The sequence below is a fragment of the Trachypithecus francoisi genome, unplaced genomic scaffold, assembly GCF_009764315.1.
Source record: "Trachypithecus francoisi isolate TF-2019V2 unplaced genomic scaffold, Tfra_2.0 Lachesis_group6, whole genome shotgun sequence".
Lineage (NCBI taxonomy): Eukaryota > Metazoa > Chordata > Mammalia > Primates > Cercopithecidae > Trachypithecus > Trachypithecus francoisi.
In genome coordinates, this window is record NW_022681471.1 from 25022781 (window position 1) to 25043889 (window position 21109).

At 41.5% G+C, this 21109-nt stretch overlaps 1 protein-coding gene across 1 annotated transcript; it reads left to right on the forward strand.

The window, feature by feature from the left end:
- The first annotated feature begins 13279 nt into the window (after positions 1-13279).
- On the forward strand, positions 13280-17446 carry BRS3 (bombesin receptor subtype 3). Its single transcript, XM_033201711.1, is given in 6 exon segments — positions 13280-13313; positions 13316-13712; positions 15257-15608; positions 17035-17338; positions 17341-17400; positions 17403-17446. Coding segments are annotated over 6 exon segments (1191 nt in total).
- Positions 17447-21109: the final 3663 nt, after the last annotated feature.

Here is a 21109-nt window from a genome sequence, read left to right on the forward strand (position 1 = left end):
AATAATACTCAATTATCCCAGGGGTGCTTATTTCTTTGGGCCCTTTTGAAAGCCCTAAAATAAGTCATCATTAACTAATCAATTTCCCTTATGAAACAACACACGCTTTTCCCGGGGACAAAGATAAAGCAGAAAAATGAAGAAGAAAAAAAAAACTTAGGTACACCCAGTCTCTGATTCTGTGTAAAAGACACAGAAATAGCAGTAAAGGGATAAAGGAAGGTAGGTATAGAGTGAGTGGGTCTATTGGCACAATAGAAAAGGGCTGAAAAAGATGTGCTAGAAGGGACAGGACAACAGCTTTCCCATTATTATTTCTACCACAGAATGCTTTCAGAGGTCCCTAAACAGGGGCAGCCTTTTTGGCAAACCAACCTCCAAGCTGCCTACCAGCGCACCACACAAAGCATGGATCACTATTGATGCACAATTTTCTACCACAAATCACCACCCACACTTATGCTTCCACATAGTTAAAGCTTGAGGATGATAGAAAAGCTGTGAGTAATTCCAGGCGGCTGCCTCTGTAAGGGAAGAACACAGCTGCTGTATCCCACAAAAGGGATCTCCTACACCCTGTGTTCGGGGCTGACACATGTTCTCCAATGTTTCTATCATACTGTGGAGGACTAATGTCAGAGCCCCCTATCTGGTCTTCACATTAAGCCTCCTCCTACATGGACAACCCCTATGAAGGGGCAGCTTGTGTGGACAGGGCAGCGACTCTGTCTCTGTTGTTCCCACTGTTCTCTTGACTAATACCAAATCTCTCCATGTGGGTCATCCAACTCATTCTCCCTCTGGGCTTCTTCCAAGCCACCTAGCAAGGGAAGGATGTCTCTTGATCCATCTCCCTTCTAATCAGTGCACAATTGCTCCTACTGGAAAGAAATCAGGCTCTGGAAAAATGGAAAAGCTCATGGTATTTTCAGTTCCCAGCATCGTAGGAAGACCTAAGATAACTATTCAATTTCCATCTCTCAGAGAGGAGAGGTCTTCAGAGGCCACAGGTGCAAAGAAGCAGAGGCCCATGAACTAGGTTCTAGACCTCACAAGGCAGCAACATTTCCTCCACCTCTTCCTGCTTTCTCTGGACCACAACTCCCCCTATTTCTCCTTTTGAGATGCCTTTCTGCACATCAAGTAATGGCAGGATGATCTTGTTCTGCCCCCATAATAATCAGTGCACATCTGCTTCTATTGGAAATAGATCAGGCTCTAAATGGAGCTGCCCTATCTCAATCTACCCAAGAGAGAGGTGAGTGTGGAGAACCCACAGTCTAGACTTTACAGAACAGAGGGAAGAAAATAGAGTAAAGGAGAGAGTGTAAGGAGTATTGATCCTTATGTGCAGAGAATGAATCCATTTAGGAAGAGTTTGAATCCTTATTTTCTGGCTTCTGTTTTTATGCTTCTCAAAGTCATGATCACATATCCTTCTCAAGTCACCCTCATTGTAGGCCACTGAGTCACTGCCAAAGACTCAAGGATTAGTCCTGGCTTATTTGCTTTAGAAACCAAGAGAAATAGTGTTCCTTCATCCATAGTAGATACAGCAGAAAGTATAAAATGTTACCTTAAATGCAATACCCTTGCCCTATAAAAGCCCTAACTACAGACGCTTTCAAGAAAATGTGAGCTGAAAAAACTGAGTGAAGCAGAGAGCTTCAAGTGCCGAGGACTGTGAGAAGTGCAATCTAGACTCTAGAGGACTCTAGAGTGGCTACATTGGCAAATTATTGTTCCAGCTTCACTAACATATCCCTCTTTGGTACTCACGGTTGTTGCAATCATATAACCTTTTCAAGATCTGCCAAGAGATCATCTTTGAGATTATGTAACTTTGCATAAATTGATGTGCAGTCAAGCATGTTGGGCGTGTGAGATAAATCTCTAAAACAGTTCGTTTCATTGCGCTTGTAGGAAAACTTGTTTCCCTGCTCTAAAAGATAAGGAAAATTGGAAGGGATGATGATAGAGGAGTCTTAGTTTGGAAGCCTTTTTCTCATCCCACCTCTGTTCACCAGCCTCAGGTTAATCGGGGAAGCTCGTCCCCCAACCTCACGTCTGAGCTGGGCCCCGAGTTAGCTAAGGTCCATGAGAGTCAGACTGGCACCTAAGTCCATGCAGCCAGCCCAGTAAATAGCCTGGAACACGGACGGCCTCCTAGTCTCACGCCACTTCAAGGAGCAGGCCTGGCCAACTGCTCTGAGGATGTGTCAGACATACTTGAATGCAAACAGGAAGGAAGATTGAAAACTTTTGCGTTTTGCTGCAGTAGGAAGCTATCTCTTGGGTGAGGTTGGCTTTGGAGTGATAAAGGCCTGTTGTGCAAGGAACTCCCAGCTTAGTCCTACCTCTTCCTAAACTCCCCCTGCTGGTGCCAAGGCAAGGTGCTCTCCACTGGGGATGGAAAGGGGCTGGCCCCTTGGCTTTTACATGTGCTAGGGAATGCAGGGAGCTCATCACCTCCTCACTCTGCTAAAAGAAAAGTGGAGAGTGTGGGAAAACAGGTATCTTAGAAGCAATAAAAGAAAGAAAGAAAATGTGAATTGAAGCACAATAACATATTCACCATGCCACAGCAGTTTGTTTTGCTTGTCAGTAGACTATGGTCCACTTCTTATTATTACAGAATTTGTGTGCATCTCCCGAGCTTCAAACTATTTTTGTTATTCGCATCTATTAACTCAGCTCATCTACGTGTTTATTTTCCTAGAACTGATATTTAGTTTGTCTCATGGTGTGCGGTGTTTTATTATTCAGATCCTCTGTACTTCTACTAGAAATGTATTTTAGACACCCAAATAACACTCAGTAATAAAGACACCATGGACATGGTCCCTAGAGACTGGAAGCCTGTCTTCCAAAATAGGGCTGCTTTGGGGATAAACACTGCTCAGGAAAGTCACTTGTCTCTTGTACCAGACTATAAGGGGTTTACATGGTCTGGGAGAGGGATAGTGCAGATCCTGTTGTATCTTGGACTATGGCATCCTCCTGTCCTCACTCTTGGGAATATATGTCTCCCATCTATGCATTCAGTCCCACCCCTCAGTCCATATGACCAACCTTGGCTTTGAGGTAGAGGGGTATTTAAGGAGCTTTAGGCCAGCATTCTGACCTCAGCTTCAAGCTACCTTTCTTACTTCTGTGGCTCTGCCTCTGTGCTTATTTAGATGACTTCAGCCCTACCTTTTGTCTACCTTTCCTAAACTTGAGCCCATGTCCTTCTCTTGATAATTTACAAGATACACTTCATCTCCCTCCTTAGATGGGGAGTTCTCTTGTTTCTTGGTGGGGTTGGAGGTGTGTGAATCGCAAGTCTGAGTATTGCTGTGAGAATCTGAAAGAATCCCCTGAAACAGCAAGGAATAACCAATCCTCATCCTCCCATTCCATATATCCCATCTTCTCTGATTTATGTACTTCCATGTCTTCCTAGAGCCAGGTAAGAAGCTCTAGCTTCTTAGCTTTATTGTCTACTACTTTCTTCATCACCCCCCGCCCCACACACAAATATGAGACTGATTCATAGAAACCAGGCCAGATCCAGCTATTCAAAACTGCTCACCAAGGCCTGAGAGGTCCCAAGTCAGTGTCATAAGAATCTCAGTTGCAGATCATCCAGGTTACTAATCAGAAAAGTAGAGGGAGGGGAGGATGAATAGAGGTTGATTCATCTGTACAAATATACAGTTAGAGAGAAGAAATAAGATCTAGTCTAGGGTGACCATAGTTAACAATAATCTAGTGTACATTTGAAAAAAGCTAAAAGAGAATAATTCAAATGTTCTTAGCATAAAGAAAAGACAAATAGGGGCCGGGTGCATTGGCTCATGCCTGTAATTCCATCACTTTGGGAGGCTGAGGTAGGCGGATCACTTGAGGTCAGGAGCTCGAGACCAGCCTGGCCAACATGGTCAAACCTCATCTCTACTAAAAAAAAAAAAAAAAATTAGCTGGGCATGGTGGCGGGTGCCTGTAGTCCCAGCTACTCAGGAGGCTGAGGCAGGAGAATCACTTGAGCCCGGGAGGCGAAGGCTGCAGTAAGCCAAGATTGTGCCACTGTACTCCAGGCTGTGTGACAGAGCAAGACTCCGTTTAAAAAAAAAAAAAAATTGAAGGTGATAGATATTCCAATGACACCAGTGTGATCCTCACACATTATATGAATGCATCAAATTTTCACATGTATCCCCAAAATATGTACATCTCTTATGTATAAATTCAAAATAAGCTTAAAAAGAAAGACCAGGGTTCTAGAAAGTAGATCTTTTAAACAGCCACACCTGCCCCTATACCGTGCACCAGATACCTTTACTGAAAAACAAAAGGTGCTCCGGCACTGACTCAACTATAAACAGCCTTCATTCCGTGTATCTCATTTTGCCCTGCTTCCACCTCATTCTTGTGGTTCTTCCTTTTTTGTCTGCCCTTGTAGATGAATAAAAAGAGAATGCAACTTAGTACTAGAAAGCTCTGGATTTGAACTCTGGCTCTTCCACTTAGAGATGTGTGTGACCTGTCGTGCCAAACCCTTATCAACTCCAGTGGGGATGGCACCAGGCTCCAGAGGCTGAAGAAGAGACCCAGAGCTAGTGAAAAAGACATAGGGTTTTACTGGGGCTTACGTATGGGGAGATAGTCCAGTGGTGGTGGGCTGGGCAGGAGAACTGCAACTACTTGCATAAAGCATGCAGTTTATATAGCATTTTCACTTAGCATCCTTTCCCTAACAACCTCCATCTGACAACCTTTACGCAACCCAAAACTTGGGCCCCCAAGCCCCTGTGTGGTCTGTGTTCCACAGGACAGGCAGGGGGCTCAGCTGTTCCTCATAGGCAAGGAAGGCATTCCCCAGGCTGGCCACTCTCTAGCTGGGAACACACACTCAGGTGCATCTGCTATACAGGGTGGTTCTCTGGGTATGCTTGCTATTGCTTTTAAGTGCGTTTACCATACATGACCTTAATCAAATTTATTTACCTTCTGAGGCTTTCTTTCTTCACCTCTAAAATGCAAAAGAATATCATCTCCCTCTCAGAGCTGTCTCAGGATTAAATGAGATAACATACACAAAGAATACCTATAGCACCCAGCATACAGTAGATGCTCAGTACATGGTGTCTGTCATTCCATCTCAGATCAAGCCATTGAGGTGGCACCTCTTCCATCTATATGCAAGGCTAGTGTGGTCTAATTAGATGACAAAGGAAAATGTGTATTTTGCTCTTCATATTTGAACCTAGCTATTATTTTTATTTGAGCTGGAACACTTCCCTCCACAACCATGTGGCTTATCTCTCCCAGAGACAGCTCCAGCAAACAGATTTTTTTTTGTTGACTTGGCCCCGATAAACCACCTTTTGAAGCCCCTCATTCCCAGTCCCTCCCTATGCTCCAATAAGCACTGCTTGTACTGGGTGGACCTAGAAGATGGGAACTGGGAAAGGAAAACAAGGTCAGGCCTTAAAACTAAGTAAGACTTAGAGGCAGTGTGGTCAAAGATGGGATGAAGGACAAGTAGGTCAAAATAATGTTCAGATGTGATTCCAGGGACACAACCACTCTACCATGGCACACCCCTTAGGTATGGTTCAGTGCACTTCTTGAGGGACAAGGTGTGCCTCGTATGTTTTTAAAGGAGCCAAGCGAATCCAGACACCCACTTTAGTTCACTCAAGTGCACAGCCCAACCACAAGTGTAGTGTGGCTGCTACATTCCTAAATTGTCAACCAAAATATGTGAGAATGCCCCTGGGACCTCTTCCGAGATTGTGGAGAGGGGTGGGTCCAAACCAATCACTCTTCTGCTCAAAAATTAGAAATAACTTCTTATTGCCTGCTGAATGAACTGCAGACTCAGCCCACGGCATTCAAGTGCTTTTCACAAGTTAATGTCAACCTGCCTGGCCAGGCTTACTTCACCTTGCTTTCCTATCCACACCCACCCTTCAGCCACACAGCACTGTTCATTCCCTGAACACGCCCCCACACACTCCCACCTCTGTGTCTTTGATACTTATTTGCGACTTCTTCCCTGTCCTTCATCTCTACCTACTTCAACCCTTCACAGTTCCTCTGAAAAAATGGACTGTCCCATGAGTCCTTTCCTGATCCCCAAGGCTCCTCCAACTGGCCTCTTTTATCTGAACTATGATAGAATTTACCTCTATCTCACTTGCGGCGTGGATTCTAGTTTGTGCCTAGACTGTGGCCCTTGCTAGGGTTCCAACACCGCAGGCAGGTCTGGTAACTTGGAGGAATAGTGGTAGGGTAGAGGGCCTCCAAAGAGAGAAAGTCTCCTGAGGGAAGGCAAAAGCCAAGTGCAACAGAGCTGACTCAGGCATGAATCTGCCTCCAGCCCAGAATCCTCGAACGCCGGCCAGTGTCCTATCCAGGGACTTATTTGCATCCATGAAGGAGTCTCATGACAGCAAAGGGAATGAGATCCCTAATCCGGTCCACTGAGGTCAAAGGTGTAAGTGATGTCTGTCTAATGGCCTCTCTAATGGTCCCAGTGAGGCCAAACTGCAGAGAAGGAGCAACTGTTGTGCCCTGAGAGGACGCCTCCACGGAGGGAGAATTGAAGTCCAGATCACTGGAGAGGGTTCTGGTTCAGGACACTCGGTGGATGCTCCTCAAAGGCAAGAGCTGCATCTAAGCCATGGGAGAGTCAAAATCCTCAGGAACCCAGGCAGGTTTTCTTTAGGACATCCAAGCCTGACAGAGTACAGATGACACCTTCGGAAACCATCTTGATGAGGATGGATCAAGTTAGCATTCTATGCTGGAACCAGTTGAAACCGGTGGCTGGGTTGAGGCCACCTCTGTCTGATGGGGTAGTGATTATGAGTACGAACTACAGAGCCAGCTCCCTGGGTTCAGCTTGAGAATTTGATTTGCCCTGTGCTTCAGCTTCCTCATAGATAAATGGGGATAACAGAATCAGTCAACTGAGAGCAGCAAGTGAGAGCTCCTTGATGTCAGTAGTTGTGAAGTACATTTCAAGAGGCCCAGCAGACTGTATCAAATAAAGTAGAGGACTGATTTGTGGCTATGTGGATATGCAAAAGCAACCTACAGATTCTTGGTTCTGTTTAAAGGGGGAAACAATAGTTCTTAGTTCTAGATATTTTTCTAGAAAAAAATGGGGGAGGTCTTGATGCCATTATAATTTGGCTATTAAAGGATGAGACCTATTATTTTTTTCTTTTTTCTTTTCTTTTTTTCCTTTTGTTGTTATTGTTGTTGTTGTTGATTGTTTGTTTGTTTTGAGACAAAATCTCACTCTGTCGCCCAGGCTGGAGTGCAATGGCTTGATCTCAGCTCACTGCAACCTCCACCTCCCGGGTTCAATTGATTCTCATACCTCAGCCTCCTGAGTAGCTGGGACTATAGGCACTTGCCACCATGCCAGGCTAAATTTTTGTAATTTTACTAGAGATGGGGTTTCGTCATGTTGGCCAGGCTGGTCTCAAACTCCTGTCCTCAAGTGGTCTGCCTGCCTCAGCTTCCCAAAGTGCTGGGATTACAGGTGTGAGCCACTGCACCTGGCCTTCTCTTTTCTTTTCTTTTTTTAAAATTATTTTTAGACACGGGGTCTTGCTGTTGTTACCCAGGCTGGAGTGCAGTAGTGTGATCATCATTCACTACAGCCTTGAACTCCTGGGCTTAGGCGAGCCTCCTGCCTCAGCCTCCAGAGTAGCTGAGAGTATAGGCATGTGCCACCATGGCAGATTAATGAGAACATATTTTTTATTTGCAGGCTTATCATACCTTGTCGTACTGGCAATGCTCAGCAAACCAGTCATGATCACTGGAGAGGGACTACTGTGCTTGGTGGAAAAGTGCAAAAGACTACAAGTCTTGGCAAAGTAACATAGAGACTGCAGGGCAGAGCGTGGGGCACCCAGTGGAACAGCAACAGTGCCAGTGAGAACATACTGGCAGGACCCTCATTGTTAGGGGCTCCTAGAAGTGCCTGAGGTGAGGGCGTTGCAGGAAGCTAAACATTATGTGTGAGAAAGGATGTGTTGCAGCCAGAGAAATTCCGATTGTCCGGCTATTTGCGTCTTTCCTTTATCTCTTTCACCAAGCTCTTTCAAGACAGGTGTTAAGTCTTACTCATCTCAGTATCTCCCAAGAGCAAGAGCCCTAGTCCTCACAGAGGCTGTGGAGACTGCAGGGTGGCCTGATGCCCACTGGATCAGCAGCAGCACTAGGCAGAGCCGGCTCCATCCTGTGCACAGGTGAGACTTACTAGAAAATGTCCCACTCATCCCTATCCCTCAATGGCATCTGGCCCTGGGCTTACTTTTATTCTCCCCATTTTTCAGCTTCATTGAGGCATAATTTATATACCATAAATTCACCTATTCTAAGTGTACAGGTTGAGTTTTAATAAATGTATACAAGCATGCATCCATCATCATCACACCACATAGTTTTGGAATACTTCCATCTTTCCTAAATATTCCCTGTACTGCTTAGCAGTCATCCCCGCCCCAACTTTCAGACCCAGGCAACTATTTGTGTGTTGTCCATAATTTATGGTTTTGTCTTTTCCAGAAATTTCATATTAAGGAATCATATAGTATATCTGTTGTCTTTCATTGCATACATTTAAGATTCATCCATGTTATAATAAGTATCAATTGTCCTTTTTTATTGCTGTGTAGTATTCCATTGCCTGGGTAAGCCACATTTTGTTAACCCACTTGCTAACATAACAGATAGACATTTGGGTTCTCATTTGCTTTTACAAAAAATGCTTCAATGTTCATTTGCTTACTAGTCTTTGTGTAGATGTATGTTTTCATTTATTTTGGGTAGAAGCCTAGAAGTGAAATTGTGGGGCTATACAATAAATGTATAATTTTCATTGATTTGAGGCACCTGAACAGGATTAAGAAGTAGGAAGCCGAAAGTAAGCCACATGGGAAATGGTACACATGGTTGAGGATATGGCAGAGAATTCCAGGAAAAGGAAGATTACTGAGAAGAAAGATAGAAATGCATTAAGAGAAAAATTCATCTACATAATGGTTTGTACTTCAATATATGCAAGAAGCCTAAACATTTTATGTAATTACAAAATTGTCTCAATCTATTAAAATAGTAGAATTTCACCTTGATTGTAGCATACACCATTAGGCATGTGTGTAGACAAGTACAGTGATAAGGGCATCTATAAAGGCACCTAGGTCTGCCAATAGCCTACATGGTTGTCCACTATTGCGGAGCCATTAAGTTTAATCATGACAAGAATTTGCCTTTAACAAAAAATTCCATTTCAAAGATTCGATTGGAATTTCTACTCTTTGCTTCTACCTCTTGGCTTTCTACTCTACCATGTAGAGTAGAATAGTACAACTATTCCATGGCACAGTTGTATTTATTTTACCTGGTCTCTGCAGAGGCCATTCTGAATAGTAAGCTGCCCTTGGAATATGAAACTGTACCAATCAGGTTTTAGGACCAGAAGTAATGAAAGAGAACTCTGTGACAACAGAAATAATTATTACATAGCTCCAAACACACCCACATATCGAATTATATTATCCTATAATTGATCTAACCCAATTAATGTATAACAAAGAAATCCATCCGACTTCCTAGTGCAAAAGTATAAAAGTAGAAACTGTGGTCATTAGAGACTTAAAGATTGAGAGTTCTGGTCATTCAATTTTCAGTTCTTAAATATACAAACAGATTTTGAAATTGAGTAAGAGGCAAAAAGTTTATGCACTTCATATTTCTCCCATTAGAGAGATCACCCCAAGTTCCCCGGATGATTTGGGCATAGGTGCTCAAGAGTTCAGTGAATCTGGCTTACCAGGGATTGAGATACATAGGGAGGACAGCCAGCTCCAGGAAGGTTTTTGACATATCTATCACAGCAAAGAATACTTTTTTCTTTAATGAAGACCCACAGAAATATCTGTTGCACCTCAGTATCAGGAAAAGAAACCCCATGATCCTCTTGGAAGAACTGAATTATTTCTATCCTAAGTGGTTCTCAGAGTATGGTCCCAACCAGCAGCATCCTCATCACCTGGGACCTTGTTCAAAATGCACATACTCAGGTCCCACTCCAGACCTACCAAATCAGAAGCTCTGGAGGCGAGACCCAGCAATCTGTGTTTTGATAAGCCTTCCTGATGATTCTGGGGGAAACCAAAATTTGAGAACCGCTGTCCCGTTTGCCAGTGGCCGAGAATCTTAGAACCAAATTGGCAGCTTCTCTCTAGCAGCTGCTTTCTAACCCCTCTCCCCACCACCTAAGAGGTAGAGGTGCTTCAGCACCCTTAGACACCCAACTCCTTAGAGATTTAAAAAAACATTTTCACAATACCAACTAAATTGGGCTGTGAACCAGAAAACACAACTTCAGAAAATTGGTAACTTACTCATCCAACTTCTAATACTTTTTTGAGTTAAAAAGCTGCGTTAGGATTGTATTATAATTCCTTAATCTAGAACCAGGTAGTTGTTTTGAAAATCTTGGATGATAATATTGACTACTTAAGTACTAAAAACAAAAAAGGATTTCATCCTTTTGTATAGGCCAAGTGCCTACCTAAAAATGATTAACAAGACATGGTTATCTTTTGCTAGTGAATTATAAGGTTGTAAAAGAGATATAAAAGCAAATGCATTTAAATTATCTATCATGAATCACTGGTTAGCCTGGAAATCTCTTGTTCTTTGGTTAATAGAACACGCAGAAAACCTAAGCCTACAATGCCAAATGAGCAAATATGGCTCATTGTCAGGAACTGAGTGTTTTTCATCTCTTGTCACTGATTTTTAACCTTTCAGTAGCCAAAGAGAATCTGTGTTTCATCAGTTCTGTTGAGAACTTGTGAGACTTTGGGTGAGATACTTTCCCTACTCTGGACCTCATTTCTGCCTCTGCAAAATGAGAGTATTTGATTTTGTCATGTCTAGGGTCACTTCCATCTCTGATATTCTGGGACCCTGGAATTCTAGAGATCTAAGACCCCTGCTGCTCCAGTATTACTCCAACACAACTACTCTCTCCTGACCGCTCCTGATCAGAAGGAAGAGGGAGAAGAAAAAGTATTCCAGTGGCTGCAGCCTGCTGAAAGCATGAGTGAGATTTGGAAATTCAGATAATCTCAGAAATCACATGCAAGCATTACAGAACTTACAAAATAGTGCTGCGTGGAGATCGGCTGTGGTGTGAATAGTGAGACATGGTTTGCTCCTTGGTAAATGATACACAGGATTCCGAGGGAGATTTTATCATCAGTTTGCTGAGAACAAGATGTGAACACTTTAAGGAGCCCTTTTCTGTAGAGACAATCTTGAAGAACCTGCCCAGTGTATGAAATTACTAAAGTGTATATATCTGAAAGCTTAGGAACTTGGGTTTATGCAAACACTTCCCGCACCCCCATTCCCATCAAAGGCAGTTATTTAGCTGAGTGATTCAAGCTGTGGCGATAACTTATAAAGGGTGGGAGATAGTTGTGGTTTGGGGGACTTAAACCACATCTGTCTTCCACCCGTCATGAAATTAAGCAGGTAATTGATTCAATTCATCCACTTCACTTTCTCTGAAGAACTGGTTGCCCCTACTAAGTATAAAGAACAACCTTTGTTGTTCCCCCTGTTCACTAGCTAGCCAAATACTTTGCTCTTTTTCATTTTGCTCCCCAGACTACTTTCTAATATGGTTATATTTATGAACACCTCACTACACGGTTTCTAGCTGAGACATTATGCATTGCAGTTGATAATTTCAGAGAATATTTCTTAGCAGCTTCAATTACTAACTACACTCCAACTGCTAGCCTCCTGCTCCCAGACAGTGCCCCCTTCACGAACACATACATATAAAACACATGGTTATGTTTTCTGTAAAAAGTAGCTTATCTGGCTGGTACTGAGGTGATTGCCTTAAATGTGTACTTCTTTCAATTGATGTAAACATCATCTACATGCCCGTCATCCCCGAAGTCACCGATGGCATTTCTTCATCTGCAAATAATGATTTTCATTCTTAAAAGTTCTTTTGTGTCAGGAGCTTGAGCAGTGATGTTCTGTATTGTTTTGTTTTGGAATAAGGAAGGTTAGGTTCCCTTTAACCATTTCTAGAGAGAAAAATCCTAAACAGCCCTTTAAAAAAAAAAACATGGCATTAAAACAAACCGTCAAACAGTAAAAGTGGTTTTATTAGGACATTTAGAGACAAAGCAACTGGTCCTGTGCCTGGATTTTTCATCTCTTAAAGGTTGTTTTGGCCGGGCGTGATGGCTCATGCCTGTAATCCCAGCACTTTGGGAGGCCGAGGCGGGTGGATTGACTGAGGTCAGGAGTTCGAGACCAGCCTGGCCAACATGGTGAAACCCTGTCTTTACTAAAAATACAAAAATTAGCTGGGCATGGTGGCAGGCACCTGTAATCCCACCTACTCGGGAGGCTGAGGCAGGAGAATTGCTTGAACCCAGGAGGTGGAGGTTTCAGTGAGCCGAGATCGAGCCACTGCACTCCAGCCTGGGTGACAGAGCGAGACTCCATCTCAAAAAAAAAAAAAAAATTAAAAAGGTTGTTTTGATATTGTACAGCACAGTCTGAATAATTGCAAAGTTGGGGTTTACCATGTGACAGAGCTAGGTATTAAGCCCAAGTGACCTGAATTATCACTCTTTGGAGGTGACATCAACCCTGTCAAAGTGTAAATGATTTGTTGCTTCACTATCTCTCTGATATTAAATTTTGAGGAATGGGTTCAAGGCTGTGCTTCAGGGGACACCTACACTTATTTATCATGTAAATGAAAATGCACTAGACTACCATGTGATTGCAGGGGGGATAAATGGGTTTTTTCTAAAAAAATATTGACAAAACCTATATAGACCATCCTGAGTAGACATGAAAACAGGGTGATTCTAATAATCAATAAGATGATTTAATAAGGTCTAGTTGGTCCCAAGATTCCCCAACAGGGAAGAATAAGCAACTGCAGAGCATTTCCCCAGCCCCCTCCCTCCCCTTATGACAGGACACGCCAATAAAACTCCACCTCCTACTCTTCAGTGCCAGATGGGTAAGCATTTAGCCAAGCATGCTGGGAGACACACAGAACTGAAGCAAAGGAGTATCCGGATGTCTTGGATTTTCTTTCCATTATGTTCTGCTCTGTTCTCCTAATACCATCTCGTTACTAGACGTAGGCATTGGACGTGACAATCAACTGCATTTGAACTGAGAAGAAGAAATATTAAAGACACAGTCTTCAGAAGAAATGGCTCAAAGGCAGCCTCACTCACCTAATCAGACTTAATTTCAATCACAAATGACACAGAATCATCAAGCTCTGTGGTTTCTAACGATAACACAAATAAAGGACGGAGCGGGGACAACTCTCCAGGAATAGAAGCATTGTGTGCCATCTATATTACTTATGCTGTGATCATTTCAGTGGGCATCCTTGGAAATGCTATTCTCATCAAAGTCTTTTTCAAGACCAAATCCATGCAAACAGTTCCAAATATTTTCATCACCAGCCTGGCTTTTGGAGATCTTTTACTTCTGCTAACTTGTGTGCCAGTGGATGCAACCCACTACCTTGCAGAAGGATGGCTGTTCGGAAGAATTGGTTGTAAGGTGCTCTCTTTCATCCGGCTCACTTCTGTTGGTGTGTCAGTGTTCACGTTAACAATTCTCAGCGCTGACAGGTGAGTTTCTTTTCTCTGTTATATTTGCCAGGATGTGAAATTGGGCAAAAAGAAAGGAAAGCTTGTACTTAGCATTTACTGGCTACTATTCTGCTTTTCTCACACTGTGTAACGTGGATGTGAGATTGGAAAATCTGGTGGCATTTAAAATAAAAGTTAGTGTAAGAATGTTAAAATTTCTGTGTTAGCATGGAGGAGAAGTTGAAATTGCATGCTTTATGGATAATTTATTTTTATTGTTTGCTCGAAAGTATACTGAACGGGGTTTTTATTTTTCTCCAGTTTATTAAGTAAAGCAAATTGTTCCAGGTGTAAAAGAAAAAAAATTCATGCTTTATACATTAGTGCAGCCTAGTGGTGCAATATAGTCAACATGAAAACCAGCATAGGTGTGAAATTGACCACATATGCATTACTGTATATCGGAAGAGTGGTAAAAAGACACAAGCATCTAATTTATTTGAAATTCATCAAATTAGCTAATGGCAGAAAAACGGTGAGGTTTTCAGCTCCCTGGTAACTTAGTGTAATGTCATCACGTAATTCTATTTGCTTTCTCTATAGGCATTCAGTGACATTATCATTTCCAGAGAAATAAATTAATCTTGGTTGACTTTTAGAGCTCTGTGGAGCGAGCGTGTGAGATCCTCTTGCAGTCAGGGTGTTCAGATTCTGTGTTAGGATATTTTCAGTCCAAGTACTCTGTCTTTCTGTGTTCCTATTGTAGAATAACTGTAAAAACATGAAAAAATTTGAGGCTCCAAATGTTAAAAGTGATGCTTTAAAAAGCCTAAAAGAAGCCTGTAAGTAATTGATGTTTGGCAGTACCCGAAGGAATAGCTTCTTCAGATTCTAGAATCTGAGAGGAGGAAAACCTTTCCCTGTGTCTTTTTAAGATTTTTGCTTTGACTGGTCTTATATTCTATTTGAGGGCAGACTGGCTTAATGACTATAGATTTTAAGGTGGATTTGTTTGAATGAGGAGGCATCTCTAACAGCACAGGACTTCTGATTGCAACTTTGCCTCGCCCTAAATCTGTCCACTGATCGGCTTGGGCAACGAATTAACACTTATAAACAGGGAAGAAATTAATCCTCTCCTCTTTACCATATAAACCCTTGGAATTCTTCTCTAGGAAGGTTGATAACTGTTCACTCATGAAGAAAGGAAAATTATTTCAGTTTAACATCACAAAAGGAAGTCTTTTAGAACACTTAAGGTAATACCCAGGTGGTGAATCACACATGAAATCATGCTGATAAATGTTTGTTTGTCCTAAATAGTCTATACATAAAATTATAAAATTGCAAATCTGGAATATCTCATAGGAGTGAATAATGGAAAAGGTGATTAGCATAAATAAAAATATTGGGATGTATTATGTGCATTTAAAACCATAGCCAATTCTAGTTAGTTAATGTTGACTTTGTTATATACATATGCATGCAGGGTAGAACTGGATGACCACTAAGGTCACTTCTCACCCTAAAATTTGGTAACTTTGACATTTATTTGGACCTTGCCTCTGATTATGTGTTTCTAGATACAAGGCAGTTGTGAAGCCACTTGAGCGACAGCCCTCCAATGCCATCCTGAAGACTTGTATAAAAGCTGGCTGTGTCTGGATCGTGTCTATGATATTTGCTCTACCTGAGGCTATATTTTCAAATGTGTATACTTTTCGACATCCCAACAAAAATATGACATTTGAATCGTGTACCTCTTATCCTGTCTCTAAGAAGCTCTTGCAAGAAATACATTCTCTGCTGTGCTTCTTAGTGTTCTACATTATTCCACTCTCTATTATCTCTGTCTATTATTCTTTGATTGCTAGGACCCTTTATAAAAGCACCCTGAACATACCTACTGAGGAACAAAGCCATGCCCGTAAGCAGGTATGTATTAATCAGTACTCATGCAAATCTAGTTTGAATTTAGAAGTGAAGTTCCTACTTTTGCACAGTGAGTAACTATGTATCTTCCTGTGTATAAATGCAATTGCAGTGTAGTATTTTTGTTGTGAGCATAGGCTCCAGTTTGAATCCCAGCTCTATCACATAATAGCTGAGCAATCTTGAGCAAGTTACCTAACCTTTCTGAGCCTTGGTTTCCTCATCTGTAAAATGAAGATGATTACTAGATGATATAGATGAAATGCTTAGGTGCCGGGTAAGTATTTCAATAAATGGGAGGACTATTACTATTAGAGAAGGGACAAGTAGTCAAAATTTTTTACCCTATGGAATAGTGGGGAACACTGCATAAGATGATACTATGAAGAAAAGCATCTTTTGTTTTAGAAAGTGTGACAGAATAAAAACACATAGCATATAGACTGGCAAGAATCCATAACACTATTCAATGCAAACCACTTACACACAGATGAGCAAACTGAGGTGGGGAGGAGGGAGGGGAAAGAGTGGAATGCAAGTAGCACAAGAACACGGTGACTCACAGAAGCTTGATTAAGAGCACTGCAAGAGCCAGGTGTGCCCCCCTCTCATAAATATGGGCAGAATAAAAGGAATGTTGCCAAAACATAGTTCCATTTAATTAAAAATATTTTTCTAACTTCTGGGGAAGGGGGAGAGATGATTCCATTTACCCCTTGATCAGTACACAGAAAACTGTGCCTTTTTTAGAGCTAGTCCATTCAGTTAGTTTAACAATGGTGCTCATGAGACTGAAGTTGCATATTTAATGCCCATGTGAACCAGTTACCTTTGCTTTATTTGTGACCACGGGCTATATATTCACCTAACTTGGCTCATTTCTCTTATAATAGATGTAGGTAGGATTATATTTGCATACAAAGGACAGCATATTTTGGGTTTATTTCTTTGACTATATGGTTAGAATTCCTATAGAGTAAAAACAATTTTAGATACAAGCTTGGCAACTTTCGTAGACCTCAAAAGAATATTCTGACCTAGCCAGCTTCTGCTGATGCAGTGAAAGCAGTTTTGTATAGCATCTCTCTGTTTTCAATTACATTAAATTTTGGAGAATTCCACGGCATTCTTTGAGTTAACTGCAGATATCCTAGAGTATCTTGAAATTAGTGGGGAAGGTGTATCTGAATTAGAGTTAATGAGTCCAGGATCAGAGGTTACCATGCCAATTGACTTGCTGTGTTATATAGTCACAGGCTGACTTCCTGCACATCCCAGGCAGTTAGCATACAAATGCATGTTCAAAGGGAAATCAGCTGTAATTAACTGTAAATTTCTATGTAAATTTATAGAAAAACTTTTTAAATCTCTTACTGCTAAATGATTTTTTTTTTTTTTTTTTTTTTTTGCTATGTTTCTTCCCCTATAGATTGAATCCCGGAAGAGAATTGCCAGAACGGTATTGGTGTTGGTGGCTCTGTTTGCCCTCTGCTGGTTGCCAAATCACCTCCTGTACCTCTACCATTCATTCACTTCTCAAACCTATGTAGACCCCTCTGCCATGCATTTCATTTTCACCATTTTCTCTCGGGTTCTGGCTTTCAGCAATTCTTGCGTAAACCCCTTTGCTCTCTACTGGCTGAGCAAAACCTTCCAGAAGCATTTTAAAGCTCAGTTGTTCTGTTGCAAGGCAGAGCGGCCTGAGCCTCCTGTTGCTGACACCTCTCTTACCACCTGGCTGTGATGGGAAGGGTCCCGGGCACTGGGAACATACAGATGTCTGAAATTAGTGTGACTCGTTCACTGGGTGTAGTGTGAAGCAGGCAGAGGACAGAGTCTAGCTTTTCAATGAAAAAAGCTGTTTCTCCTCCCAGCCTGTGTATCCAACTCTAAATTGTGGGTAGGTGTATGATGTCCAGATTTTTGTTGTTTCAAAAGTGTGTTGAAATCTTAGGAGTAAAGGATCCCTATAAGTAAGTAAAAGACAAATCATTACTTTCTTCAAAGTACAAAGAGTAATGTCATCAGGCTTTCTAAATAAAATGAAGCCCCACTAAGTGCAGAAAGACAAGTTTATATATGCCAGTGAATAGTAAGGGAAGTCGAATGGGAAGGAAGATGTAACAAACAAGATGAAACTTAAAAATCTCATTTGTTGTGTAATCACATCTGTGATGCTTCTAATTCCTCATATACTGTGATTTGCATAAAATTGTGTTTGTGTTTACTGTGTGGTGTAAATCTAGAGATACTTTGTATGTGAAAAGGGGATCACAAAAGAGATAAAGCATCTCTTATGCTATTTTCTCAAAAATAAACCTTCACAGAATGGCTGCCCTTTTCCATTCAACTCAATTCCATTGTAGCTGAATCTGTGCAGTTGAAATGAAAATGTTTTGGAGTCAGCGAGTACAAAGCACTGAGTAAGGATCTGGGGCACACTGCTTGCCTTACTGGGTCAACACTTACTGACTTAACGTAGTTTCAACACTTACAACTGCCATGGATTAATAACTGGGCTAAGTTATCATTCACAAACACTATTAAGAACTTGCCTTATTCATAGACAGAATAAGTGGCCATGTTTATGGTGTCATTTGATGACCCCTGTTGAAAAATCTGCAAACCTGCCATAGTGTCTGAAATTATTCCTTTACAGAAATTCATTTCTTTCTGGTAAGCAGTGCCCTCTTTCTAAAAACATGCAGAAGTACCACATGAAATCCTAACCCCTGGGTGTGCAATTGTGATCAGATCATCTTCCTGGTTGACTTTATTAAAACTGATGGGTGCCTAAGCCCTGTAAGTGTATGCTAATTAATCTCTGCCCATGGAAATCAGATGGAAAGCTCTGATTTTCTATCCTGTTAACATCATTCTATCCTGCTAACATCATTCGCTTGTTAACAATTTTTTTTTTTTAAACTGCTGTCAATAGACATGTCAGATTTAAATCTGTGGTTTCAGAAAACATTTTGGAGCAAGTTTAAATATATGTTTGGCACTACAGGTAAATTTGTATTAAAAAAAAAACTTAATGTTTGAGTGTGCTTTTGGTAATGTTGAGCTTTCTTTAAATGGCTTGTGGAGTCGTGAACTTTTGCTAATGATGTGGCTCCAAAAGGTAATACGTATTAACATCAGACTTCAACTTTCTGTAAAATTGGTTTACTTAAAGTGGGGGGGGGAGGTGATACTGTATTAGTATTGTTTTAAAGTGGACACTGTAATAAGTGTGGAAAAACAAATAAATATGAAATAAAGTTTTAAATGACCCTCTGTAACTTTATATTCTAAAATCAATATTTCTGACAGAATATAATGGAACCCATTTTAAACCCAAAATGTTACTTTCAAGTCACAGAGCCCTAAAACAATCTTATTATTTTCCTCACTCTGAGTAAATATTACATCTTTACTCTCCTAAACTCTAATAACTTTTCAGATATAACTTGATAGAAGTACCAGAATACAAAAGTGAAGAGAGCTTTTTGGAAGTTCATAAAACTAGAACTCAAATAACTTTTTTTTTTTTTCATTCTCAGCAATCCTTAGGTGAGTTAGGGATATAACTCCCTAAACGGCTGTGTAGGGCATCAGCCTCCTTCCATCTGTAGTTGTAGTTGGTTTAAAATTCACAGCTTTGCTTTGATTTTTGAGAGGGTGGTCTCTTTTTCAACAGATTATCCTTGTCACAGCTAACCTTACACGTAGTCCCTAATAGTCACAACTTTTTTCACACTGCCTATTGTGGTTCCAGAAATGTTTCTACGGAAGATTTCATTTCTTTGGAGAGAACTCTAAATGATAGGGATAGGGACATATGCAAAATAAATTCTGTATACATCTCAATTTTGCTCGGGGTCTTCCCTGACCCAAGACTTAAAATATGGACTATAATAGAGTAATACTCCACAAAGCATGAAAACACAGTCAAAAAGTTAGGCATAACCAAAATGTCCAGCAGGTAAGTCTTCGTCATTGAGGTGAAAGCACTACAAAACACTTACCACTGGCATTTCTGCTGAAAACAGCAAATTTGGGTTTGCAGAATTTCTGCAGTTTGAGTCAACTTAGGTCAGGAATTCAATCTTTTTGTCAGAAAGACAGAAGTCTTTTTATTTCCACTAAGTCTTGAGATTACAGGATGTGGGGATAGGAAAATTCCTGGACAGAGTGGGCTTGAAGGAACCTTTTTTTTTCTTTTTTGTTATTATTATACTTTAAGTTCTAGGGTACATGTGCATAACGTGCAGGTTTGTTACATATGTATACTTGTGCCATGTTGGTGTGCTGCACCCATCAACTCGTCCTTTACATCAGGTATAACTCCCAATGCAATCCCTCCCCCCTCCCCCCTCCCCATGATAGGCCCCGGTGTGTGAGAAGGGACCATTTTTTAAAAAAAATCTGATTTGGTATAGTTCAGTAATTTTTCAGAAAGAGTTCCTAGGCCAGATAAGTGAGTCCTATCTGGAGTACAGTCTCTGCTTTTATAGGTTAATGTATATTTATCCACCAAGAAGGATGTGGCCTATTAGGGCAGAAATACAACACAGATCACCCCATATAAAGGTCAGAGAGAGGCCGGGTGCTGTGGCTCACACCTGTAATCCCAGCACTTTGGGAGGCCGAGATGGGTGGATTATGAGGTCAGGAGATTGAGACCATTCTGGCTAACACGGTGAAACCCCAGTCTCTACTAAAAATACAAAAAATTAGCCGGTCGCGGTGGCGGGCGCCTGTAGTCCCAGCTACTTGGGAGGCTGAGGCAGGAGAATGGCGTGAACCCGGGAGGCGGAGCTTGCAGTGAGTCGAGATCATGCCACTGCACTCCAGCCTGGGTGACAGAGCGAGACTTCGTCTCAAAAAAAAAAAAAAGGTCAGAGAGAAGAATGAAGCACATATTCAAAGAGAAGTCAGCTATGTAGATTCTTCCTAGGTCCAGCATCCCTTTATGTGGCCCATCTACATTGCAGTCCCGGAGTTTCAGTAGCCACGCCTATCTTTATAACCCACCCACCCCCCTTTTTTTGTTACCTCAAGTGTTTCTATAACTTGCAAGAAAAAAAAAAAAACTTGAAAAAGACAGGTCACAGAGACAAAGATGCTTTCAGATTACCTCAGTCACTAGGGAGTTATTCTATGAATACACAGGGAAATGAGAAAAAATAGGAACCAGGCCTCATAGAGACCACAGCATGGTGCAATTAGAACTGTCAGATCTCACGACCAAACAGAATGCCACTACAAGTACAATGTGTTTACTTCTCAACTCTACTACCTAACTAGTATGGTGACCCAGTGACTCTCCTTCGCTGCTTCAGCTGCTCCTCCGTGGGGAACTTCTCAATAGCAGGCCTCTGTTCTGCCTTTTACCTTCCCTGGGTGTATCTCCTTGCTTCTTTGCTACTCTGACTACATCTCTGTATGTTCTATACTCAAACTTCCCAGGAGAGGCTCTTACTGGCTCAGTCAGTCAAATTCAGCCTAGAATGCAGAGC